The sequence below is a fragment of the Centropristis striata genome, chromosome 20 (assembly GCF_030273125.1).
Source record: "Centropristis striata isolate RG_2023a ecotype Rhode Island chromosome 20, C.striata_1.0, whole genome shotgun sequence".
Lineage (NCBI taxonomy): Eukaryota > Metazoa > Chordata > Actinopteri > Perciformes > Serranidae > Centropristis > Centropristis striata.
This window is the reverse complement of record NC_081536.1, coordinates 27299143-27317687: the sequence shown is the minus strand read 5'-3', so window position 1 is coordinate 27317687 and position 18545 is coordinate 27299143. Positions and strand designations below refer to the sequence as shown.

Below are 18545 nucleotides of genomic sequence, written 5' to 3'. Positions count from 1 at the left end.
ACAGGACTCTAATATAATGTTTTATTGAGTCTGTACTTCATTTAATGTTCTCTGTTGGTTTGGATCTCGGTCTTAAAAACAAACTATAACTATAATAAAATGGTCAGGCTGTGTTGTAAAATAACTGGTGTTTGCCTTAAAAATCTTCAGCAGCTATATGAAGAAAGGCTCATCTCTGAGGCTCAGTCCATTGTTTCCGACTCTATTAACCCCTTGCATGCTGAGTTCCAGCTGCTTCCTTCAGGGTGAAGGTTTAGTTTCCCTAAATGCAGCAACAATAGGTTCAGGTTCTCTTCTGTCCCATCTGCTATTGCCACTCTTAACAAGCAATGACGTCAGGACATTATGCTTCGATGATCCTACTAGATTTAACAGTGAGCAGTGTACTCTTATTTTATGTATTTTGTCTTATAGTACTGTCTGTAAATCAAATTGCCTCTTGGGGACATTAAAGTTTTACCTTACCTTGCATCATACAGCTTTAACTTGTATTTGTCGATTGCACAGCTTATTGTGTTCACTGACAGTGTTTCTCTGAAGTGTTCCTGAGCCCATGCAGTGGTTTCCAGTAGAGATCATGAATCATGTTTTTAATGCAGTGCCGCCTGAGGGCCTGAAGATCACCAGTATCAGTTAAACCTTCGGCCTTGTCCCTTGAGCAGAGATTTCTCCTGATTCTCTGAGTCTTTTGAATATATTATACACTGTAGATGGTGGGATCTTCATAGACTTCAAAGTCAATTTTATGTTACATTTTTCTAAAATAGTTCCACAATCTTTAGACCAGCTTGCCACAGATTGGCAAGAGGCTCTGCCTCTGAAATGCTCCTGTTGTACCCAGCCATGTTACCGACCTGTTGCCAATTAACCTAAATAGTTGTCAAATTCTCCTCCAGCTGTTTTTAATTTGTGCCAATGACTTTTCCAGCCTTTTGTTGCACCAAACTCAACATTTTTGAGATGTATCAAATTCAAAATAATAATAAAATAATATTTTCCATGGTATCAAATGGTAAAATGTCTCAGTTTCAACATTTGATATATTGTTTATGTTCTTTTGGGAATAAAATATGGGTTTATGCAATTTGCAAATCATTGCATTCTGTTGTATTTAGATTTAACAGCATCCCAACTTTTTGGGAATTGGGGTTGTAAAAACAGTAAATAATTTCAGATTCTCTGGGCAAGCTCCTCTCCTATAGCATGAATAAAGCATGGCCAAACATCTGTTTATTCTGTCTCTCCTTCTCTTTGTTTTTTTTTGTTTTTTGCTGATACATTGAAAGAACAGGGTTCACATTTATAAGTCATGTCAGCTATAACTGAAATTGTCAAAAAAGTCCCAAGTCCCAGTAGTGATGGCTACCTTTTTGAGCTTGCTTTGGTCATCCTTATAGGTGATCATGAGAGCCAGAGCCAGGTCACCTTTGACTCGTCTGGTTCCTTCACACAGCAGAGGATGCTCCGCCTCACTGACGGTGGTCTTCATACCTTCAGACACACAGAGACAGGTGGAGACCAGGGAAAGACTTCAGCATGTGGTGCAGTGGACAGGACAGACTAAAACAAGGGGACGGGAGAGAATGGGTGCAGAACAGGACCAGAATAAATTTACCAAGTGCAGCGACAGCAGCCTCGAAGCCCAGCTCTTCATCACCAGGCATCTCGTTGTTACGGTTACGACTGGGTGGACGGGAACCCGTTGGGGACACAACTGCACAAACAGTATAGAGAAAAGTGAAAGGGATGTTAATTGCTGAAGTTCCCATCGAAAATGTCTGTAAAATAACAGCGTGACTCAGTTGCCACTTGCTCAAAATCAGGTAGGCAGTATACTTAAAATGTTTTGGTTATACGAGATTATGTGTGTGCTGAGTGTCTATGGGAACATTTTTTTAATGTGGCTGTTGAAGTTCAGGTCTGACTCAGATTTTGTTTTAACTCCTCTAAATTGCATATGCAGTATTTGCAGTGAAACTGTGTTTTTAACCAGTGTAACCAAAAAAAGATACTTTCAGTTTGTGTTACTGTTGATTTTTTTAATTTAACGTTAGTTATTCAGTCAGTCAGGCAGTTAGTTTTTAGATATTTGGTTAACTTCAAGTTTTTAATTCAGTTTTAGTTGACTAAAGTCTGGGCATTTAAATCTTTGTCAAAGAAAACTGTATTATTAGTCAATCAAATCTTTTGACATTTTTGTCTTTTTATAGTAAATAGACTATATTCATAAAATATTTTTTCTTATTATCTGATAAAAACGCAGGTGAAATAACAGGTGTGTGTGTGTGTGTGTGTGTGTGTGTGTGTGTGTGTGTGTGTGTGTGTGTGTGTGTGGCTGTTAGGGGTGTGGCATATTGTATTGTTCATAATTATGCCGGTATATTTTTTTATGGATAAAGAAATGCATATCATGATATTGGCAACATTCCTACTTCTTGACGTAGTGGCGTAAGGGTTGATATTTAAAAAAAATAATAATTATCAGCTCACTCAATTTTAGAATGTTATATTTGAATGTACTTCTATATTTTCCTAAATATTTTATCTGCTTGTTTTTAGTCTTAAATGTGTATATTTGAATGTCATTTTATATATGTCTCTTTTAAATGCTTTTAATGTTTTGTATAAAGCACTTTGAATTGCCCTGATGTTGAAAGGTGCTGTACAAATAAACTTGCCTTGGCTCGAATGATCAAACGCTAATAATTGGTGCTTACCTGGGGTACACAGTACATCAAAGATGAAGCTGGCCAGCATGAGAGGCAGCACAGGTCTGTAATCACAGAAGTTTCCATCTCGGAGCTGCTCGCCTCGCTCTCTGATGGCCGACATCTCCACCAGGCCCAGAGGAATCTTCTTCAACAGAGCCACCACCTCTGACTCCTGGTAGGCTAGCTTCACCTGGTGGCCACACGGACACACACGTCAGTACCAAGGTCATTATAGTCAAGGAAAACTAACGAAATAACGAAAACTAGAATGGAAAATAAAATAAAAACTTAAATAAAAACAAGAGTTTTTTAAAAAAAACCTGATAACTAACTTCAACTGTATTGTGTGGTTACAAAACTAACTAAAATTAACTAAAATTATAGAGTAAATGTCCTTCGTTTTCGTCTTTGTCAACTTTTTTCATACATAATCCAGTGTTTCTATTAGAAAGAGGATTCTGTTAGAAAGAGTGAACATGCAGGAACACATGGTGAATGTGTTTACTGAGACTGGGATGTCTACACTCCAACCAACATTCAAAACACCCGGAGCTGTAGGAGTTAATAACCTTATTGGGCCTGAGATGGATAAACCAAAGAAATAAAGGCAACATTTATAATGACCTCTTTGAATCTCGTACCCATAGCCCATTACAATAGACAATCCGTGTTAGGCTCTACAAATGGCAGTAGCCTAAATATTAATTATTGTTTAAATAATTATTTAGTCTTTCTTAGTAGTAGTAGTTATACTTTTTATATGTGAAGGTTTCACTGTTTCCTTAAGTCTTCAATGAAGATTTTAACTTCTACGCCATTTTTTGAGTAGCCTTGATATAAAATGTTTTTTGTGAACAGATTTGCAGGTATGAAAAATTACTAATGATTCAGTCAATATTGTATGTTGTGATATGGGAGAACGGACTTGCCTCCAGTGGACAATTTCACATTGTTTAAAGTTAAATTAAATTGAAATGTGAAAATAAAAAATACATTCTGATGAAGTTGAAATATATTTGTCTTTTGTATGACGTAGACACACAAAAAATATATATAAAATAAACAATGGTACATACTGTACCCTATAAACTCCAATTTTGTACCCTTTTTCAAGGTCCATTTTTTTAACTTCAAAATAAGGGTACAAAATTGCCACCAGAGGTACAAGATTGGTCTTTGTAAGGTACAAACCACAAGGGTACAAATAAATACCCAGTGTCAAGGGTACAAAACTGTACCTTCCGAGGATACTGCACCAGTGACAAGCCATTGTATTTTGATAAATCATTAATAATTTTTAAACAAATTACAATGAATGTAAATGTAACACTACAACCATTCAATTAAATACATTTGGGGTTTTTTAAGTAACTGTGCATGCAGAGTATGCACAGTTGTGTATTGAGTATATGTGAAAGTTAAAGACCTCCAGAGCTTTGGTAGATGCCGGTGGTCTCTGCAGCTCCAGGGAGAACATGCCGGTGCTGAAGGCCAGGTTGTGGAGCTCCAGTCTTTCACTGAGAACAGTGAGGAGGAAGGCGGCTTTTGACAGCATGTTAGTGGCGACCTGGGTCTGACGGCTGGTTGACACCTTGCTCTTCTTACCCTAAATCCAACAACAATTACCATGTCAGCACATGAAACAATAATAGACTCCGCCCCGCTGAATGTCTTTTTTTTTTCTGGCAGTAATTAATATTTGTTGTCATTTACAGGTACATCTCAAAAAATGTGAAAATCATGAAAAAGTTCTATATTTTTTGTCAATCATTTCAGAAAGTGAAACTCATACAGTATATAGATTAATTACACATAGAGTGAAATATTTCAAGCCTGTTTTTCTTGTCATTTTGATTATTCTGGCTTAGAGATAATGAAAACACAAAACTCAGTGTCTCAGAAAATGAGAATATTGTGAGTCAGTTGAATATGATGGTCCTGGGTCAGTGGTGGTTTGGGTCCATGTCCTCTGCTGGTGTTGGTCCACTGTGTTTTCTGAAGTCCACAGTCAACATAGCAGCCATCTAGCAGGACATTTAGAGCTCTTCATGCTTCCACAAGCTCTTTGGAGATGCTGCTTTCATTTCCCAGCAGGACTTGGCACCTGCCCACACTGGCAAAGGTACCAAAAGCTGCTTCAATGACCATGGTGTTACTGGGCTGGACTGGCCAGCACACTGGGCTGACCTCAACCCCATAGGAGTCTATGGGTTGTTGTCAAGAGGAAGGTGAGAGACACCAGATGACCTGAAGGACGATATCAGAGCAACATGGTGCTGTAGGCTGATCTCCTCCATGCCACCAAGTATTAATGCACGAATTAATGCAAAAGGAGCCCAACCATGTATTGATGTATAGAAATGAACATACTTTTAAGAAGCATGACATTTGTGTTTAAAATATCCTTTGAGTTTTATGTTTTCATTATCTCTAAGCCAGAATCATCAAAATCACAAGAAATACAGGCTTGAAATATTTCACTCTATGTGTAATGAATCTATAATATACGAGTTTCACTTTCTGAAATAATTGAAAAAAAATATTTAACTTTTTCACAATGTTCTAATTTTTATAAATGTACCTATACACAGCAATGCCAACAGATAACATATATCAAAAGAATGTGGTGGATGAATATCCCACTGCAGAGATGCTGACACTGATTGACAACAGAAGGAGACATGAGAGGTCAAAGGACATGGGACAATGAGTTTCAGGGGGCTGGTGACTGGATCTACCTTAGTTTGGGGCTGCTCCACTTTCAGGTCTGGAGGGTTGGCTAACAGGTCTCTGGCCAGCTCCACCGCCAGCCTGCACGCCTCATTACTGTAGCCATGAGCATGAAGGGCCTCCGCACATGCAAATAGCACCTGCAGCACACACACACACACACACACACACACAGACACTCAGTATGCAGGTTAGTCAGAAACAACTGGCCTTTTCACATCTGTGCTGCTGAATCTGGACATATGTTTTTCCAGTGACATCCAGTCTGGTGGAAACGGAAGAAACAGTGAAAAATACACTGCAAAAAAGGTGTGTCTAAAAACAAAATAAAAACACTAAATCTGAGGGAAATGATCTTGCTGCATGGACAGATAATTTCACTTGACAATATTTCTTAAATTAAGATTATTAAATCTAGGAATAAGTATGTTGAACACTTAAAATAAGAAATTAACTCTTAAAACAAGATAAATTAAAGCTGCAAGCAGCGATGAACTGGCCCGAGCAGAGTGCACTGACAATTATTTGTTTCTTTCCAAGATAAAAAAAAACTTTAGATTTAGAAGTGTTAGATAATTTATCTTGTTTGAAGAGTTAATTTCTTATTTTAAGTGTTGAACAATAATAATGTTACACTGTACTGTAGTTCAATGTGCAATAATGCCACCAATGTTCAGACTGGCATTTTGAGTTTGTTTCGCCTGCTGAATAGGCTACATTTTTATTTGAATTGTATTTTATACGATATATGCAACAATACAGCCATTTAAAATGGATAGTATCAATAAATGAACTTTCAACATGAAGCTCTTGCCTGTTCTTGACTGCCCTATAGAGGCCATGTTGGCATATTGTTTTCCACAGTGCCACTGCTGCTATGAAGGAATATTAAAGTTACTGTTATGCAATAAATAAAGGTCAATCTAGGTAATCTAGTAGTATCTAGTAAATAAATGATTACAAGGTTAACATAAATCAAAGGCTATAGGCCTGTGCAATAATGGATGAATTGATGGGGGGAAAACAAGAGTAGAATATAAATATTAATATCGTCCCACGCGATCGATCGGTTCTGATCGGTAATAGGATCGGTGAGGCTTAAGGTGATAGGTATCGGTCCCAAAAAACCTGATCGGACCATCTTTAAATATAGGTGGCACCATCACCACAGAAAGACAAATTAGTTTTACATTTTTAGCATGATAGGAAAAGTTTTAAAAGGTGTTAAAGAGATGGAAAACAGAAATCTTTGAAGTACAAGGTTTATGGATGAGGTTCGAATGTATTTGAATCGTTAAATCCATTTGTGTAAAACCCTGACCCTGAACCCTGTGCATGTGGCCTCCATACCTCCATGCGTCCCTCCTGCTCCAGTGGTTTCATCCCTGCGAAGATGTCTGGCTCCTCCTCCTGGTGGTTGTCAGCCAGGGGTCTGTCTGCTCCCTCCTCTGAGGCAGCACTCAGGTAGTATGCCTGATAGTCGTCCTCACCCACTGCTTCTCCTGCTGCAGCTCCACCCGCCGCCTCTGCTCCTGGGTTAGCTGCTCCGCCGGCAGCCGCTCCTCCGACCCCTGCAGCTGCTCCAGCAGAGGCCGCCTCCCTGCGGGCCCGCGGAGGCTTGGCAGAATTTTGACTGGTACCTGATTTTGCCGTAGTGGTTGAGGTGGATGGTTGGTTACTGCCAGCAGAGTCTACATCTTCATCTTTGTTCTGGACAGACTCCACCTCCAGCTCCGCTCCCTTCTCTGCAGTGCTGGGTACGTCCATGACAACCAGCACTGTCTCTTTGGAAGGAAAGCAAGGCGGTGCAGGCTCTGCAGCAGGAAGGAGAGCCGAGGAGGCGTGGTTGACACGCTTTGCTTCAAACATCTTGCTCCCCCCGCTGCTGTTGTTATACTTGCGAGAGTCTCGGAGAAGTGGACTTGGTGAGGGCAGCATCTCTGGTGGTGGGGGGAGAAACTCAAAAGTGTTGCTGGCCTCAGCCCCCAGAGCAAGACTGCAACCGTCATCCAGGCTGAGCTCAGCCAGATCTGGCTCCAGGGAGCTGTCCTCACTGCTGGTTCTTCTCTTGACACAGGCATGCTTACCACCTCCTATCCCTCCACTTCCTCCAGGACCTCCTACAGAAGCTCCCTTCCCACTTCCCTGTGTTAGTTTAAGCTTCCCTCCAGAGGAGGAGCCTGGTCCTTTGTACATGCACTTCCCTCCTCCATCTTCTAGGGACAAAGAGACGCTTCCTCCCAGACGGACCAGCATCCCTCCCCCTCCGCTCACTGACAGACCCTTCCTCTTAGTCAGTATGGTCTCCTTGGGTCGCACTGCCACCTCCTGTTGGGATGAATGACCTCTTACTTTATATTCACCTGCCACTCCGCCTTCAGCCCTCCCTCCTCCCCCTGGTTCAGAAGATTCTCCAGCTGCCCCTGCAGCAGCTTTGACTCCTCTCTGGTGCTGCACGGCCCTGGACCAGCAGAATGTGGCACTCTTCTTGTCAGCGCTGCAGTAGGTGATGCCATCCAGTGGGTAGGCCACCTCCCAGTTAAAATAGCAGGACTCCACAGCAGGCTTGAAGCCCTGGAACAGTTTATCCAGGGACTTGCGATGTTGTCCCCGCTTCACTATCTCTATAACTTTCAGGTGCCACTGCTTCAGCTGGCCTGCCAGTTCCAGACGCCTAGAGGAAACCATACATAGACTTCAGTTTTACTCCCTCCTTAGTATTTATTCACATCTAAAATATGTTCTTTAATGCAATCATTAAGTCATAAATGCAGTGATATTGTATAACTTCACCATTCACAACCATTCTGTGACAGTTTTTGTGGCTGTCCCTGTCCGGCCCACGTGAGGTTACCCGGAAATTAGAAATCAATACAACAGTGCTTTTATTTTGAAGGCGATTTACGTATGTGCGTGCATGCATAAGCACCTGCAGGGAAATTAGTTCTACAAAAGACAAGAGTTACCTTGTTAAAAGCACTTAAAGCTTGTTGCATAAAGTTAATAAATTGCAGGTTTACTGCATAATATACATGCATGATGTGTTTAAAATAAATGGAAAAGTGAGATAATGATTGGAGTTTTTACTGCTATATTTGAGTTACTACACATGAACATACTTATCATAACATGTATTCTTACCAGTAGCAGCTCAAAACCATATCATTTACTGCATTTGATAAAGTGATTAAATTAATATTGAGCAGAATTTAGTTCAGAGTTTTGGTTTGGCTCTCTGCAACCTTTGCCATATCTCATGTGGCCCCTTGGGAAAATTAATTGCCCACCCCTGCTCTATGGTACGGTGTTGCCCTCAGGCAACATACCCATTTTTGGCCTGTCAAATTTCTACAATGCATCTTTTTAAGCGATGCGATTCTTTAAAAAAGAGGGAAGAATATAGGGAACCAAAAGCAATGCTTTAATTTGTCACATAACCTCCACGAGGCCATATTGAAACCCTTTTTGCAGACTTTTCCAAAGGAAACAGCTTTGCCATTTTGCACCACAAAAAAATCACATCTGGAAAAAAATATATTCCTACTGATAGGTGAGTAAACCTTCATTTTTAATTGTTTCATACACTTCAATGGGTCGTTGGTTCAATGGTACAATTTTGCCTACAGGTTACATTCAGACAAGAAACCGGTTTAAAAAGTTCCTTTTATAATGTTTTTACATTTAAAATGTTATGTATAGTACACTGTTGAAGCTTCTGAATCTTTTACAAATGTTTATTAAATAAATTATGTTAAAATTAATTTAAAAAACGTTCTTTTTCACTTGTGCATCGTTATGGTACAATGTTGCCTATGGACAACAAACCTCAAAAACTTCCAAAAAAAAAAAAAAGAATAATAAAATTTCTTCAGATTATGTTTATTTAGTCTATTTTAAGACACTCAAAAAAACACTCAAAATATTTTTTTCCTATCTGGCATCATAATGCGTACCATAGAGGGTTAATGCAATCATTAAGTCATAAATGCAGTGATATTGCATAACTTCACCATTGACAACCACATTCTGTGACAGTTTAAGACAGTGGTTCTCAAATGGGGGTACGTGAGATTTTAAAATCTACATTTAAAAAGCAGCATCCGTGCAAAAATCCTTTAAAAATAATTATTTAATAAATATTTGAAGCGTAGCAGTTATAGTTATATGGTCACTGTTTTTACTACATTAGTTTCAATCACTACATTTTAGTGACGAGAAATATTTGCAATAAATTTAGTCATGGATTATTAACATTTAAACTGTTTGAAATAGGTTTTTTTCAGATGTTTGAATTTTGTATGTGTTTATCAGTTCCAAAGTTTAATAAATCAGACACTGATGGCACAGCGCTCTGTTATGCTTTGCCCTGGTTAGGGGGTACTTGGCTGAAAAAATATTTCACAGGGGGAACATGACTGAAAAAAGGTTGAGAACCACTGAATCAAAGAGTCTATAAGCAGTGTGCCATCTGGTGTCAATGGTCTGACCTGCAGGGGCTCATAGTGGGGTCCAGTACTGCCAGCCTCCATAGCACCACCATCTCGTCACACATGCTGGCACAGGCGTGAGCTGCCACCTCTGATTGGCCATTACTGCGCCCGGTGTGGCCACTGGCACTGCTGTGGGATGCTGAGGTCCGAACACTGTACCACCAGCTGATGATCTGAACACACACACAGTCACACTCAATCAATGTATAGTATATAACAGCCATTTTCTTAACTAAACATCCACATATGAATTCTATCATTTCTATTCATCAATTTCATCATTCAACTATTAAGTTATTATTAAGTAACAGCCTGCATCCTCAGCTCATGGTAGCATAACATTAACTTAGGAAGTGATATGTGTTTGCATTGGAGTAGAGTGAAAATTGCTTCCTTTTACTCAAATGTTGATAGCAATTGCATCAGATGTCATGTTAACGTGGCAGATTTGACACACACATTTTGGTCTTTCCATTTGCTAACAGGGTATTGGTCTGACATATTTGATGTATTGTCTAAAGTCATTGTTACTTTACAACCTTGTGCAATGATAGCATCATTTAATCTACCAAATTAGGAAACAAACATGACCAAGAAGCAACTCAACATAATAGCATTTGTCTCTTTTGATTGCTAGTTCTCTGACCATCAGCAATATTATCCCACAGCCTTGAGATATTTAAGTGTTACCTTATTCAAAAACAAAGGTTGCTAGATGTATTACAATTAGGGCCGGGACTTTAACGCATTAATTAATATTAATTACTTACACAAAAATTAACGCGTTAAAAAATTTGTTTTAAATCACTTATTTTTGCACCGCGGAACGTTTCTCACTGGATGAGTTTCAGGCGGACCGATTATACTGGAGCACCAACTAGCGTTCATGAGTTCAGACAACAACAAACCACAGCGAACATGAAGGAAGAAGCTGATGAGACGCTTTGGTTGGCCCCGTGGATGATGGGACATTTTGTTACTAAAAACCAACGGATGGAAGCGTCGATAAGAGCATGGTTGTGTTGCTATGCAACAAGGAATTCACATATCACCGCAGCACATCGAGCTTCAAGTATCACCTCAATGCTAAAACATATAGCAGCTAGCGGCTAGTGTGGTAGCTAGCATGGATAGTGTTTTACTTAAAAAACCAAAGTATTCTAGTTTACAGAAGGTCTACCTACCTATTATAGGCTACCTGAATTTATGAAATGTACTATATTTCTAAATATGCTATTGCTACACTTAATGGCAAAAATTGCACTGGTCTGTTGGACTTGAACAAAAATAAACAATATTTTTGTTGCTTAAGCTTATGTATTCAGTCATTATTCAATGGTATACTAAAAATCCATGTGAAAAAAATTACTTCTCAGTGTTCTCAGGTCAAATATTTATATGCGATTAATTTCGATTAATTAATTACAAAGCCTCTAATTAATTAGATTTTTTTTTTTTTTTTTTAAATCGAGTCCCGGCCCTAATTACAATTCTAAATGAGAGGATGGGTCTATTGTCGCCCCCTCACTAACACCAACATGCTCATGTCTGTGCTTGTTCATCTTTGCAGTGGTTACGTTCAGCAGCTGGAGCTTCTTTCGTGTTATGGATGTACCTGTTCATAGGTGAGGCACTGCTCAGTGAGAATCTCAAGTAGCGGGGCAGCATTGCTGTCCCGTCTCTTAAACATCTCCCTAACAATGGACAGAAGGTTCCAGATGCCTTCTGGCTCTCGACCCCTCAGAGGTCGCAGCAGACACGCCCATTCAGCAGCGGCTGGTGGCTCCGTGGACGACAGATACATGGAGTTTACATCACTGGGGATAAAACAAACACACATTCACACCAAGGTTATTATAGTTAACGGAAACTAACGAAATAAAGAAAACTTGAATTGAAAAAACATTTTTGTTAACTGAAATAAAAATAAAAACAATAAATAACAAACTGTATTTTGTGGTTACAAAACTAACTAAAACCAACTAAATTATAGTGAAAATGTCCTTTGTTTTTGTCAACTTTTTTCATAAGTAAACCTTTTTGGTTGATATGAAACCTATTTCATCCATCTGGTTTTATGACTATATAAACTTATTGGGGCTGAGATGGATCAGACAAAGGAAATAAAGGAAACATTTACTTTCATTTTTTTAATCTGGCACCCAACAAATACCCCATTACAAAAAAAACTAAAACAACACTAAAACTAATAAAAACTAAAGTAAAACTAAGCATTTTCCAAAAAATAAAAACTAATTTAAACTAGCAAACGCACTATAAAACAAATTAAAACTAACTGAATTTGAAAACAAAAAAACTAATGAAAAATCCAAAACTAATATAACCTTGTTCACACACAGAGCACTGATTTTAGCAACCAACGTACATCAATAAGAAGGAAAGAGGGAGCCAAAGTAAAATAGAGTGGAAATAAAGTAAGAAAAATGTCAACCAGAATTAGTATAGGTATTTTTGTACCATTCATAGTTTCTGGAGGAAACATTAACAACACATATCATCCCTGATAAAGCCTTTAAGAAATGTATTTTGGACCATTATGTGAGACAAGCAGCACGTACCTGAAGACAACAGGTGAGGGCCCACAGAACTTGTGCAGAGTCTTTTTAATGTTGTCGCTGAGGGTCGACTCGTCCAAATACCAGGTGCTCTGATCAGATGCTGAAGGGCCTGCTGTTGGGTCTACACACACACACACACACACACACATTATTTAATGACTTTTCTGTTCCTGTTTTACAGTGCTGCATGTGAATAAACTGCAACATTTTGTCAATGGACTATACTGCCCTACAAAGCCTAACTGCAGTAACTCCATTTTTGGTCGAAATTGAGTTATAACTAAAAATGCACTCCTTGATGTCTGTTTTATCTTGTGACAAAGTTTTAGATTTCAATTTTGCTTTATTTCAGCTAAATAATTATATTAAAATTGCAGTAACTACAAAATTCAACTCAAAACCAAAGCAGACTGCAGTAAGTTCACTTACCGCTTCTAAAAAAATATATACTTACCGCTTATATAAGAATATTATAAAATCAGTTTTAAAACGTTTATTCACTGAAAACAAAATATAAAAGGTGAAAGAAGACAACAACATTGTAGTTACTGTGTTTTTGCATTACTATTAGGACCTTTTACAGCAAAACCAGAGTGCAGTTACAACATTTTTGGGTTCAAAGGTCAAATAAATCGTCATGATCTTTGAGCTTATAAATAACATCACCAATACATGTAGGAATAAGTGTCATATCACTTACCTACCTATAACACAACTAAAATAACTTTAAAGCAGTTTTTCTCAGTTTTGCCCTTTGTGTAGTTACTGCAGTTAGACTTTGTAGGGCAGAATAGCTCTGAGGGAGAAATTACATTTCCTGTTCTTAGCTTCCTGTCACAATACAATACACTTCTCCACGGATCATATATACATATATATATGTATGTATGTATATATATATACAACGCTGGAAAGGAAACAGACAAGAACAGGGGGACACCATAATATTCTTCTGCCCATGCTAAAAGTAACATCACTGCCATCTAGCTACAGAAACATTCAATCATTTAGGCTGGAACTGATTCTCTGTTTTGCAAAGGTTGAATAAAATCTTCTGCTTTGATGATAATTCCAAACAATGCACATCAGTAAAACTCAGCTTGTTCTCATCAAGGTTATTATAGTTAACGAAAACTAACGAAATAACGAAAACTAGAATTGAAAAAATATTTTCATTAACTGAAATAAAAACTAGTTTAAAAAAAAAAGTTTTTAAAAAAACCATAACTAACAAACGAACTAAAACTAACTAAAATTATAGTGAAAATGTCCTTAGTTTTTCTCTGTCAACTTTTTTCATACGTAAACCTTTTTGGTTGATATGAAATCTATTTCATCTATCTGGTTTTATGACTTAATAAACTTATTGGGGCTGAGATGGATCAAAGGAAATAAAGGAAACATTTATTGTGACTTTTTTTAATCTGCATCCAACAAATACCCCATTTCAAAAAAACTAAAACTAACACTAAAACTAATAAAAACTAAACTAAAACTAAGCATTTTCCAAAAAATAGAAACTAATTAAAACTAGCAAACTCACTCTAAAAGGAATTAAAACAACTGAATTTGAAAACAAAAAATCAAAGAAATTAAAACTAAAACTAACGAAAAATCCCAAACTATTATAACCTTGGTTCTCATGCTGCTTGTTAGAAACCATCTGTTGATATTACTGGTACTGTACCTGGAGCTCCACACACAGTGTTGATGGCAGTTGACTGAGAGGACAGCAGCTCATCCAGCAGTCGTTGAGCTGTTGGTAAAATCTGGACACAAAACAGAATGAACACCAACCAGGCTTTCTCAGAAACATATCACATTTACATCACAGAGATATTACATTCAGATTGTGCTAGTTTCTAAAATGAACAGCTGCTTCAGAATGGAGATTACCTGCTGAGGCAGCTCACTGATGAGGTACTGGGCAAACTTTTGGAGCTGGTCCCTCTGCAGCCTTGACAAAGACTCAGAGACTGGAGCCCTCAGACACACTGCTGATGCCTGCACATGCACACAAAAACAGTTTTTGGTTTTCAAAAAAATCTGAAACATAACAAATGCCCATCATAAACTCCAAAGGCTTGTGTCTTATCTTGTATCGCCAATAGTCTAAAACGCCTTATCTTATCCAATTCACAGCAATATATAGAAGAAAAAAGAAAACAAATGCATTTAACAAAAATTGTAGTCTCTCATAGCCAGACTTGTCTCCAAGGGTCCAATCTGTCTCACAGCATGACTTCACAAAGTGTGAAAATATTACAAGTTCCAATGTCTCAGTAAAATGAACTGCTTTCTTCACTGGGGGTCATGCTGACAAAGTAAAAGTAGCAGGCCACATACTGGGTACATCATGATCCCACAGGCTTGTGTCCAGGCTCTGTGGTTCAACAATGTCAAGATATTGAACATTAATTATTGATTCAAGTATGACGAAAAGCAGCATGGAACATAGTTTGGTTTGTTTGTCAGCCTACTTGCACAAAGATTGATATTACTTAATTGGAAACAAAAAGCAGCCCCAATTTATGCGAATCTTATGACAGATGTTATGAGACATTTAGAGCTGGAGAAAATCTGATTCTTACTGAAAAATCAGGAAACAAAGTCCTATAGAATTTGGCAACCATTTATTGATTATTTTAACCAGGACACACAGTCTGAGGGCAAGTGCTCTTAATAGAGGGAAAGAACTTGTATTTTATATTTGATTCCTGTCTCTGCTCGTTTTTTTTACTTTTGAAGACTGTATACATGTTTGGGTACATACACACATATACACACACACATATATATATACACCGGTACACATATATATGTATATATATATGTGTGTGTGTGTGTGTGTGTGTGTGTGTGTGTGTGTATGTATATATATATATATACATATATATATATATATATATATATATATATATATACACATATATATACATATATAAACACATATATACATATATATATATATATATATATATATATATATACACATATATATACATATATAAACACATATATACACATATATATATATATATATATATATATATATATATATATATATATATATAAAAAACATTTTTTAAATGTATTTTACTTATTTATTTCATCTCCTACATCTTTCTACTTTTCATTTTGAGATAGATAAGTTAATACAACTTAAATACCTTTACTTGTAAATGTGTATGGTGTCTGTAGTGATATGTTTTATGTTCAAAATGAGGAAAATCAATCAAAAAAAGAGTTGAAAAAAAAAAGATATTGAACATTGTGCAAAATCTCATCAATCATTAGCTTCAATAAAACACATTTTGTATCATACTTGTACCTTAAAACACTACTGATAATGATAAAGTACTGCCAAAACATTTGATCTGAAGTGGTATGTCAGGCAGGGGATATCTTTACCTTAAGTGACTTTGAAAGTGGCATGCTTGCTGATGACAGTGAAGAAACTAAATTCTATATTGTCAGTATAAATTCAGTTAAAAATGATATGCGACCAACTGTTTTGTGCTGTGATCTGTAAACTGTAATGCAAATGTAATGACTGACTGGAAAAACTGAGCATACTATTGAAATCGCCCCTATTTTACTACATCCATGTTGTTAATGGACTGTTCAGAATGTATTTGTACTTTTTTACACTAAAACAAAGGAAAACATTAGAGGTGTTGTTATGCATAGCTTATTACACAGTTAGGCTTCATGCAGCCCCTGAACTACAATGAATCTGACACCCTTGGTTTCATAGGATTTGATTTGTGTAGACAATACAACTCACATTGTGGATCCTGAAAAGGCAGAGTGCCACCACATGGGCACACCATTTGGCCCCAGCACCACAGGTGCAGCTGCAAGAAGTGATGCGGCAGCGATCAAACATGACTGCCACATTGTAGGCCCCTTTAGACTGACCGGCCTGACTGGACACCACTGTAGCACTGAGATGGAAACCTGGTAAAAGAGAGACAGTCGTAGAAAAACAGACAAACACAGAATCAGAGAAGCGGCAGGAATGGGTTGGACACAGAAGCAAAGACTTTGTTAGCTCTACACTGGATTCTGTTCAACATTCGTGTTTTTATCATCTTTGTCTTTTATCAAAAGTGAAACCTTTTTTATATTTTACCCTCTTTCAACAGATCGTATATTTCAAGTCGACTAGCCTACTGCAACATACTTTACTCAGGTGTTTCAGCCACAAAGCCTCTCTCGTCTGCAGTTAGTCCAGAACGCCGCGGCACCACTTTTAACAGGCCAAAAAGCTGGAACACATTACCCCGATCCTCGTGTCTTTACACTGACTCCCTGTTAATTTTGGTATTGATTTTCAGATCTTGTCGTTTGTTTTTAAGGCTTTGAATGGCCTGGCCCCACAGTACATCAAGGACCTCATCCAAATCTAGACTCCAGTGTGCAAACTGAGGTCCGAGGGCCAGCTCCAGCTGGTGGTGCCTAGGGCCAGACTTAAAACCAGGGGGACAGGGCTTTCTCTGTGATCGGCCCCAGACTTTGGGACGCCCTCCCCCTCCATGTCCCAACAACCCCCCCAGGGAGTTAAGTCTGGTCTTAAGACCCATTTTTATTCCCTGGCTTTTTAACTTTGCGTGAGTTTTGTGGTCCTCTGTGTCTTTCATTTATTTTACTACGTTTAACTACATCTTTTCTTTATTTTACTATGTTTATCTGTTTGATTTTATTGTTTTTTGTTTAGAGCATAATTTTAGATTTATACACTTATTATTTATTGCTAATTGTTACATGGAAATGTTTGTTTTATTGTTGATTCTATGTACAGCACTTTGGAGATGTTTTTGTTGTTTAAATGTGCTATACAAATAAAGTGGAAATTATTTTTTTTCCAAAAGGTGCTGCTATCACAGGGATTTGTATTGTACTAATGGCTGATTAATTGAAATCACATGATTTCCTCAAGCAGTATGTGTCATCATCATAGGCTTAAATCTTGTTGATTGGCAAGCCATACTAAGCATTAGAGGTGTGAATTAGCAGAGGCCACACAATACGATTGTGATATGGTGAGAATTGCAATTACAATACATTGAGATTTAACTGTTTAATTGTATTTTGGTTCCACAAAAACAATGAAGAATTATTTTGTCAAATAAGAGAAAATTCTCAGTCTATTCATCTCACTTCAGTCTTTTTATTTCTCCACAATGAGAGTCAAAGCCACAGACTGACCAACAAAGTATTCAGTCAAACTGAACTCAACTGATATCAAACATGTATGGACGACAACAACTGCAGCATTTTATAAAATTTTCAAAAACTTTAAGCTTCACTGCTCTTATTTTTTTTTTTATGAAACATGAAAAAATCCTAACTTTGCAGCATTATTTCAACAACTTCCCGACACGATATCCTGATGCACATAGAGCCTATAGATTCCTTAGATCTTCTAGTTTCATATGTATTTGAATATACTTTTAATACTTTTAAGTATATTCTTATAAGTGAGCCTGCTACGGCCTCCAGGGAAAAAAAAGGCGAAAATTCTGATGGCTCGCCAGCTGACGGCACTAAGCATGTTATAATGCATACGGTTACAGTTTAGAATAAGGATAAAAGCTGTCTCTATGCGACTGTGTATGGTAGGAGTAAAATGTTAACCCACCGATCTGCAGGGGATCTTTGACAGCTCTGATCCTGTAGAGCTGCTCTCCACGCTGGAATTCATCTGGACTCCCATTAGCCAGGCAGGAGTATAACCTACAGTAGGAGGACACAGACAGGAAGAAGAAAGGTGATGTTGAGAGAAAAAGAAAATCAAATGAGTAAGCAAGCTATCTTCCCACCATCCACTGGGTTAGAGGTAGGCTGAACCCAGAATAAGTCAGGAGTCTATCTGAAGGCAGGTACATTTCCAAATTACTTTTGCTCAAAGACATGTAATGATGCCAGAACGTTACCAAAGACACTCCAACATAAGCTTCCATCAAAACGTTGGGTAACACTTTACAATAACCATTATTTATAAATGGTAAACAGATAGTTTATTAATGTTT

At 37.7% G+C, this 18545-nt stretch overlaps 1 protein-coding gene across 2 annotated transcripts in view; it reads right to left on the bottom strand.

Annotated features, from left to right (window-relative positions):
• Positions 1 to 18545, bottom strand: part of zswim8 (zinc finger, SWIM-type containing 8) — a 55311-nt gene that overhangs the window by 16340 nt on the left and 20426 nt on the right. Inside the window, exons 3-15 of one of the 2 annotated variants that reach the window (XM_059359124.1) lie at positions 18155 to 18249; positions 16298 to 16470; positions 14407 to 14514; positions 14198 to 14279; positions 12511 to 12631; positions 11547 to 11748; positions 9929 to 10104; positions 6792 to 8115; positions 5450 to 5581; positions 4138 to 4317; positions 2718 to 2901; positions 1616 to 1714; positions 1367 to 1491 (exon numbers count right to left, since the gene is read on the bottom strand). In XM_059359124.1, coding sequence (XP_059215107.1) covers positions 1367 to 1491; positions 1616 to 1714; positions 2718 to 2901; positions 4138 to 4317; positions 5450 to 5581; positions 6792 to 8115; positions 9929 to 10104; positions 11547 to 11748; positions 12511 to 12631; positions 14198 to 14279; positions 14407 to 14514; positions 16298 to 16470; positions 18155 to 18249 — 3001 coding nt within the window. Of the gene's footprint in view, positions 1 to 1366; positions 1492 to 1615; positions 1725 to 2717; positions 2902 to 4137; positions 4318 to 5449; positions 5582 to 6791; positions 8116 to 9928; positions 10105 to 11546; positions 11749 to 12510; positions 12632 to 14197; positions 14280 to 14406; positions 14515 to 16297; positions 16471 to 18154; positions 18250 to 18545 lie in introns of both variants that reach the window. The other variant, XM_059359123.1, reaches the window with a different exon arrangement.